We start from the raw sequence: 9,265 nt of genomic DNA, 5'->3' as shown, positions 1-9,265 counted from the left end.
GCGAAAATTTCACGACATCTGCTTCTCAAGTCTCTCAATTATCCAGAGCATTCCCGTGAGAATTGATTTCCATAAGGTATTCGTGATCAGCTGTTTTATCTGGTTATGGCTTTATGGTTATAAGTCACCATTAATTCGCCCTTTATGGATATGGGTATGGTTACGACTATGGCGTTTGGGTTAAAGAAGTTCAATTAGCCCTTATGCCTTCACTAACTATACGTTTTGAACGTAGTTCTGCTGACAAATCTCTTAGTTCCAGCATTATGTTGTTAATTGGAAGAAATACAATGTATAGCGCAGTTAGGTTTTAGTAAGAAAAGGCTAAAAAATTTGCGTTTTGGTGTAGCCGTACTATGAGCAAACTCGGTAAATCATAAATGATGCTTACTTTTTCCCCTGAACGTTGAGATTAAAAATCAAACGTCTTAAAAGTTTCAACTGTGCAATTACGGAACCTGATTATGATTACATATAAGTAAGTACTAGAAATTAGTTAACAACGTTGTTATTGAAGTTTATGGGGTTCTCTAGCTATGAGAATAAAATACAAAACACTTCTTTGGAAATCAAATCTTTTTTACATTTCCTTCAAAATCTGAATTTAAAAGTAAATTTGTTCAATCGCGATTCGTTATTCATTTGTTTTGGTCACAAAACTCTTGGTTCCAGCATTATGTTGTTGATTGCAATGAAATAAAATGTATGGTGCAGTTAGGTTTTAGTAACAAACGGTTCAAAATTTGCGTTCTGATGTTGCCGAACTATGTATGTGGAAAACTCAATAAATCATAAATGAAACTAGGCAAATTTGTTAGTGCTATTTTTATAGATGCTTACCTTTTCTTTTTCTTTTTTGTTGTTGTTGTTGTAGCGATAAGGTTGCTCCCCGAAGGCTTTGGGGAGTGTTATCGATGTGTCGGTCCTTTGCCGGATACAGATCCGGTACGCTCCGGTACCACAGCACCATTAAGGTGCTAGCCCGACCATCTCGGGAACGATTTATGTGGCCACATTGAACCTTCAGGCCATTACCTCCCTCCCCACCCCCATAGCCTCGTCTGTTAGTGAAACAGGATTCGCCGCGGATAGGTGAGGTTGACAATTGGGTTTAGAGAAGCTATATATTGCACTGGCAACCTGAAGGGTTGCGCTACACAGCCCCTTGAATCTGGTATTTTAGTCGCCTCTTACGACAGGCATACCTACCGCGGGTATATTCTGATCCCCTAACCCGCTGGGGTGCCTAGATTCAGTAAGTGTGAGTTCTGATCCCAGGACTCAGGGATTCTGCTAGCACCTACGGGAATAATTTTATACAAAACCTTCCTTCCGAAATCAAATCTCTTTTGCATTTGCTTCCTTCTGTCTTCGAGTTAAAATATTTCTTGTGCCAAGATACTTAGGTAATTGAAAACCTTGCGTAGCTTAACACCATAATAGTTCTGGAATTCCTTGAACTCATTGAGCTGGGTGAGAAAGATTTAAATATCAAAGTACCAAACGATAAGTAATGCATAGAATTTCTTTGTATAAATTTTGTAAGTGTTAGGCTCACGGCAGAGTGCTCGCTATTCTAGGCGAGAATCAATTTTTATTTTCATAAATTTTACATAGTGCTGTATAATCGATCGAAATATCTAGCCGTTATTAATATTATTATAAAACAAGCGTTTTTTTGATTAGTCGGATATTTAATCAACAATTAACGACAATGTGTTTGCCAACACTTTTCTTTTTAATGCCTGGCATAAATTATATCCTAGGTGAAATGTTATTGTTCTGGTACATTTTATTGACTGAGCAATTTTTTATGGTGAGAGTTCCATTGAAGTAAATTCAAAATTATATGGGGGCTAACAAAAGTGTCGCGAATTTTTGGGCAATATTTGTGAATTTTTACCTGAGTGAAAAAGAAAGAAAAGTACCAATCGAGGCTACTGCCTAAAAAGGACCAAAATTGAAGAAAAGGGACCAGCGGACCAAATGGGGTTGGAAGGGACCATTTTTGGTCCAAATGGACTAAAGTGGCAACCGTGAAAGCGAAGAAAACTACCATTCAAATTTCTCCACAGACACTGGTGAGTTTCTTGATGATGACAGCGTTACCACTTGGGCCAGAATCGCGAATAAAAGAACTGGTAACGATATTCGGTTACATAGAAAAGGCCTTCACACTGATATAATTTACACCGATTTCAGTAAAGCTTTCGACAAAGTATCACACCCATTACTTATTCATAAGCTCAGTCAACTCGGTTTTCAACCCCGTCTTATATGTTGGATTTCTTCGTATCTTGGTTATCGTACGCAAAAAGTAATCTTTAAAAATACACTTTCTGGGGTCATCAATGTTTCTTCTGGTGTTCCTCAGCGCAGCCATCACGGTCCGATTCTGTTCTAGTTGTTCATAAACGATATATCTGGTACAATTAAATACTCAAAAATTTTGATGTACGCAGACGATGTAAAACTTTTCAAATCATGTGCCTCGGTTGAGGAACATTCCTTGCTTCAAATGGATTTAAATCACTTGATTACCTGGTGCAATGTAAATTATATGCCGCTCAATCTCAAAAAATGTAAATTCATGTGTTTTTTCTCGAAGAGTTTCGCCACCAGCTTCATATAGAATTAACAACTATAGTCTATAAACTGTAAATAATTTTACATAATTAATTTGTTTATTGGCCGTTAATGAATAAATATATATATTTTCTGTTGGTGAGCTCTAGGCCTCTTTTAAATAAAACAACTCGGTTTGTTGCTTGTATGTATTTAATTATTCGATATTTCGATCTCAATCTGAGATCATCATCAGGACTGTAATAAAAAACAATAAAAACACACATTCAATTACACATAAAAAACATATCCATCTCTTAAACATAATGCATAAGCGCAACTTACATCTTCCGCTGTGATGCAAAGACTAAAAATTGTGAAGAAAAATGATTATCGGAACCAACGAAAAAACTAAACAGAGAGTATAAATATTTAGATAACCAAATGAAATACCGTAATAGTAAACAAAAATAGGGAAACATTAACAACAATAATATGGCAAGCGGCGAAAATAATGATAATAATAATGTAGGTATGCGTGCAAGTAATCAGGTGTATAATTATTGTACCAAGGCGGCACAGAAACTGCATGAGTGTGCATGTGCAGGGAATGGAGCAAATTGTTACTATTTTTGTTTTATTTTATCACAAGTATTGGTTGTGCTTTAAAATCAGGTTGCGGTAGGCGTACGCACAATGATCCGTGTCAGCCTTAAAATTCATCCTTTTATCATTAGGGGTGTTCACTATGTGAAGCATTTCTAAAGTAAAACGCTTATGATAATTTGTCTCCTCTTCCAAAATTTTGATATTTTCGAAATCCGGGTAATGTCCGGTATCCTTACAATGAGATGATAGAGCCGTTATGTTGTCAGAAAAATTGTTCCTTAATTTTATATTGGATTTATGAGCAGATATCGTTGTCTTCAGTTTTGATTTTGTAGTACCCACATATACTTTCTCGCATACGTGGGACCCGTCGCCACTGCAAGACATCCGATTTTTCCTGTATTGGTATTGGGTCTTTTAATCTGCTGAACACCTTTTTTAAAGAATTGCTGTAGGTAAACGCTAGCTGCACATTATCCATATCATACATTTTTGAATGTTTGATCCTCTCTGAAAGCCCAGGGATATATGTGACGGATTTATAGATTTTGGCATTTTGATTGTTCTCCGTATTATCTTGACCTAGACGCGAGTAATAAACAGAAAATATATATATGTAAATAATTTTATTGACTTGGGAGTCATGATGGATTCCAAACTTAGTTTCAATCTTCATATTAATGCTACAGTGAATAAAGGCAAAAGTGTTTTTGCATTTGTTAAACGGTGGTCAAAAGAATTTAACAACCCTTACAGTCTCGAATCAATACAAAACCAATTTTTACTATTTGCTTTAAGAAATTTCCAATGGGACTCCCCTACAAGAAACGCTGATAGTTTTACTAATACACTCACACTTGTAATTGACAATGCTGATCCTGCGATGACGTAAACATTGATACTCAAATTTATGTATGTTCCTTTGTTCGCTCACGCATGTCCGCATGTTCCCAACGACAGCCTATAATCATGAAAAAGGACTCAAACTGGGAAAGCTTCGGACACCTGGTACAGAACAAAAAAACACACAGCAGATACCATTATGCATGTGAGATAGATACATAATTCTCAACGGAATTTTATGTATGCGAGAACAGTTTATCCGATTTAATCATGTTGTCACTACTGACTGTGATATGACAATCAAATGATTATCACGGTTGTTTTGTTATTTTTTAAATTCCTCCATTTTCAACCGACGAAAACCATATAAAAAATAAGTTTAAGAAATGAAAAAGAGAGCATTTCAAAGCTCCATGCTAAAGGAAAAAAAATCGAAAATAATATTAAAAAATACCAAAAGCTGTCGGAATATATGGGGCGCACTCAAAAAATTGATACGCAAAAAACAATATTGGTTAGTGGTGATTCATTTTTAAATGTGTTTCCGCATGAGGAAAGCGCTCTTCTGTTGTTTTGTTATTTTCTGAATTTAAATTGAACATTATGAACTCGAATTCTTATAAAACTATTTATTTTAAACAAATAAGAAACACGTATGCTTTTATCATGTACAAAATTAAAAACGTAATGAAATAAAGTAAATAAAAAGCAAAAAGCATTGTTTAATTTTTGGCAGAATATAACAATGTTCATTTATGATAGTATAACAGTCAAACCTGATATCTACAGTAAACTATCATTTATGACACTTTTTGATAGTGAGAGTGTCAGCACTGATCCAGGAAAAGGAATGAGAGTGAGCAGTACGGCTATATACTTAATCAGTAGGCCATGTTGGTGTATAAGAAGGAGACAAAAACTCACACGTACACAGTTGTTTACATCACATTTGCACAAGTCCCCTTAAGTTTGTGATAGAAAGTTTGTATGAGGCGCGGATTGTTAGGTTGACATTGCTGAAAATCAGATGTTAGTCAGTATTCTCGTAGGGTCTTTAACTAATCTTCGACCTTATACTAATCGATTAAAGCTTATCAATATTCCAACTCTTGCTAGTCGAAGGGAAATGCTTGGTGTAATATTTATGACAAAACTTTTAAATGGATCAATTTCGAGCGCGTTCCTTCTGAATGAAGTGAACTTTTGCGTTCCCTCTCGGACATCGAGACACTTCAAACCTCTTCTGCTGAAACAATGTAGAACGAATTTCGAACAAAATGAACCTTTTCGGCGTTTATGCCAATATTATAACTCTCACTCAAACACATTTGATAGCTCGGACTGCCTTTTTTCTATAAAAAAGATTGTTCTCACCTCTCTAAATTAATGTATAATACGTTTGCTTCTGTTCTCTTTAAGTATTACGCTTGGCTGATGAAATTTCTTCTGTAGCTGAGCAGTCTCAGATCGTGACGCTTGACAAACCGCTGCCCATCAAAGACTCGGCAAAATAATGTTCTGGGAACTATTTTACCGGTAACGCTCAGGATCGAGGCGTTATTCGTATGGAAAACTATGGTGTGTATGTGTATGCATACACGTATACACAATGTTTACATCAGGTTTGTCATGTCGCTTCTAACAACCTGATAGAAACTTTGCTTTACGCTGTAATGGAAATTTCCATCAGCCATATCTGCCAATTGATGCCTCAAATGACTGACAGCTCTCTAGCAGGGATATCATTGGTCTGTTACATTTTATTGACTGAGCAATTTTTGTGGTAATATTTCCACATACATAAGTAAATTGAAAATTATATGTGGGTTAATGAAAGTGTGCCAAATGATGTGGGTAGAGTTATGAATTTTAACCTCAATGAAAAAGGAAGAAAAGTACCAAAATCATGCTACTGCCTAAAACTGGAGTTGGAACCAAAGTGGCAACCTGCTCGTTAACTAACACAAAACTTACGTTATATTTGGCCAATACCTATATTAATATTAAACGTATACAATAGAACATGTTTGCGCAGGTACTCCAAACAGATCCACAGGTAGTAGGCTTTTATTTAAATTTTTTACCTTAATTACCTATAAATGCAAGCAACATCGTTTAAAACAATCAAATTAATCTTGGCGGTGCACAATTTTGTACAATTGATAAGCGAGCAAATTTAAAGTCAAAAATAATGTATTTTTATGAAATTTATTTACAGTTTGCCCTGTAGATTAGGAATGACGCTGTACTCGATTCCAAGTCATTCCGCAACTAAAACTACTTTTTAACAAAGGTTTTATTGCTGCCTACAACAGACGAGTTGTGGAAGAAAAGTAGGGAAAGCAATCAATTTTTGAGTTATATTTAACTTCAAACCAAAATTTAACAATCGGGATAAATTTTTAAGTGTATAAGTTGGAAGTATTGAAAGAGAAATGGAAACAGCTCCAACTGCAGAGCTGGTGTATCAGGGTATTTGCACCCTTTTTCACAACAGCAATCCCAAAGAGAAGGAAAAGGCCAACAAATGGCTAGAAGATTTTCAAAAGTCGGTGAGTTATCAATCAAGTTGCTTGAGAATACAACGCATGTAAAAAGTTAACACTTGTGACTATAATTTCTCTATTTTACAGATATATTCATGGACAATCGCTGACGAACTATTACAACAGAAACGTGATTTGCATTCGTGTTATTTTGCAGCACAAACGATGCGCAACAAAATCCAGAATTCATTCAACGAATTGCCACCTACTTCACATGAATCTTTACGCAATTCATTGATTGCACACATTGGACAAATAACTAACGATACAGACGCTGTTATTGTCACACAATTGAGTCTTGCTGTTGCTGACTTGGCATTGCTAATGGCTGTTTGGAAACAACCAATTATTGATTTGCTAGATTTACTTTCACCACAACCACAAGCTGTCTGGCCGCTATTAGAGATGCTTACTCTAATACCAGAGGAGATAGATTCACGTTATCTGCGATTGGGTTCAAATAGACGTGAAGAGATACACAAACAATTAGATGCAGCTGCACCGAAAGTACTCGAATTCCTATGCATGTGTTTACAACGACAAGATTGTCCACAAGAACGTCTTTTAAATAGCACTTTTCGCTGTTTTAGCGCTTGGGTGGCAATACAAGCCATACCCATACATCATTTCACAGATAATCCGTTGGGCCAAAAAGTTTTCGATTTACTAAGTAGCGCCGAGACATCACGTAAACTTCATGATACATGTACGGAATGTTTATGCAGTTTACTTAGCTGTATTGAAGCCAATACAAATTGTTTTACCATATATCCAGCTATGGAAACACAAATCTTCAATGCAGTTTGCTCGCTCGAGACTGCGTATCATATAAGCGTGGCACATGAAGATATTGACAAAACTATGAATTACTGTCGTATTTTTACTGTATTATGTGAAGCGTACTTTTATGAAATGCTTTCTAAAGAGGACGTGCCACATTTTTCGATAAAGGGTTTGGATTTGGTGCTGATGTGCGTCGGTCATTTCGATTATGAAGTGGCGGAAATAACATTTAATTTATGGTATCGATTAAGTGAAGATCTCTTTCAACGTTATAATGATAAATTGACATCGCATTTCAAGCCACATGTTGAGCGTTTGTTGGGCGCACTCTATCGTCATGCGCAAATGGACGCCGATCACGATGGGCTGATTGATGAGAGTGATAGTTTTAATGTGAGTATGAATGATGCGTTTATATAATTTGTATGTGCATATATGAATTAATGGGACCCTGAAGAAATTACAAAGTAACCCGAATCAATATATATAAAAATGAATGTCCGTTTGTGTGAGGCTTATAGAATCAAAAACTATCCACTCGATTTTGTTCGAAGTTCCGTATACCTCACGCGGTGGTTTGCACATAGGTTTGGTTACGATCGGCGCACAAGGTCTCGAGATATAGGCCAAAACGTGGACCAGGGTACCCCTAGAATGTGTTTATAGAATATTTAATTTAATTTTTAATTTATTTATAATTACGGCTGTTTAGGCCTAAAACTTAAACTACTAAGTACAATTTATTATTATATCATTGATTTCTATTGAATATGCTGTTGGAATGCCATGTGATTCCGATCAGCATATTTACTGGCGTAACAAACGGACGAGTCTGGGAGCCAGTCAGAATATGGATATCAAATTAAAGCTGTTGTTGAGTGCTTTGGTAGAGGGTAATTTTCATACCCCTGGGTGACTAGGGTCTTGAGATATAGGCCAAAACGTGGACCCGGGTAGCCCTAGAATGTGGTTATAATATCAAATAAAAGCTGTTGATGAGTGCTTTAGTAGAGGGTAATTTTTATACCCCTGGGTGACTATGGTCTACATAATGAGGCGAGAATACTCCCCATCTGGGAGAGAAATGAGATGCTAACCAAACAGTTTCTGTTGAATACTCAGAAACCTGGGCATTCCAACAGACGTCTGATTGATGAGCCAACACCGCCTAGGGACTTGAGTCATCTCCGTGAGAATTTTGAGGAAATACGGCACTTGAGAACTCAGCCGTATGAAGCAAAAAACACAAGCAGGTCCTTGATGAACTCCACATACAGGCGTCGGACCTTTATGCCAGGAATTGCCCGGTGAATCCACTACTCAAAAAAACAGTACCCAAAACTTGCGGAAGAGGAACGCATACTCTCCAGGGAAACGCGAGTCACTCTAGATCAACTTCGTTCTGGATACTGTAACAGGTTAAACTCTTACATATCCAGAATCAACTCCGAAATACAAAATGTATGCCCCGCTTGCAATGTGTCCCCACATGACACCAACCATCTCTTTAATTGTAATGTGTAACCAACGTCTCTAACACCCCTTTCATTATGGTGCACCCCTGTTGAAACAGCAAGTTTCCTTGGACTCCCGTTAGAGGATATTGATGACAATTTGTGATCGGTCGCAGCTATTAGGTGGGGCGAAGCATTGCTACAACAACAACAACTAGGGTCTCGAGATATAGGCCAAAACGTGGACCCGGGTACCCCTAGAATGTGTTTATAGAATATGGATAACAAATGAAAGCTGTTGATGAGTGCTTTAGTAGAGGGTAATTTTCATACCCCTGGGTGACTAGGGTCTCGAGATATAGGCCAAAACGTGGGCCCGTGAACGCCTAGATAGTGTTTTTACATTATGGGTATCAAATTGAAGCTGTTGATGTGTGCTTTAGTACAGAGTAAGTTCTACACCGC

The 9,265-nt window shown here is 36.9% G+C and overlaps 1 protein-coding gene across 1 annotated transcript in view; it reads left to right on the top strand.

The window, feature by feature from the left end:
- Positions 1 to 6,289: 6,289 nt before the first annotated feature.
- Positions 6,290 to 9,265, top strand: part of Tnpo-SR (transportin 3) — a 33,391-nt gene continuing 30,415 nt past the window's right edge. Inside the window, exons 1-2 of the mRNA XM_067767292.1 lie at positions 6,290 to 6,569; positions 6,651 to 7,739. Coding sequence (XP_067623393.1) covers positions 6,453 to 6,569; positions 6,651 to 7,739 — 1,206 coding nt within the window. The 5' untranslated portion in view covers positions 6,290 to 6,452. The remainder of the gene's footprint in view (positions 6,570 to 6,650; positions 7,740 to 9,265) is intronic.

This window comes from Eurosta solidaginis, chromosome 2, assembly GCF_040869045.1.
Source record: "Eurosta solidaginis isolate ZX-2024a chromosome 2, ASM4086904v1, whole genome shotgun sequence".
Classification (NCBI taxonomy): Eukaryota; Metazoa; Arthropoda; class Insecta; order Diptera; family Tephritidae; genus Eurosta; species Eurosta solidaginis.
The sequence above is the reverse complement of the archived record's forward strand: the minus strand, read 5'-3'. Positions and strand labels throughout refer to the sequence as shown.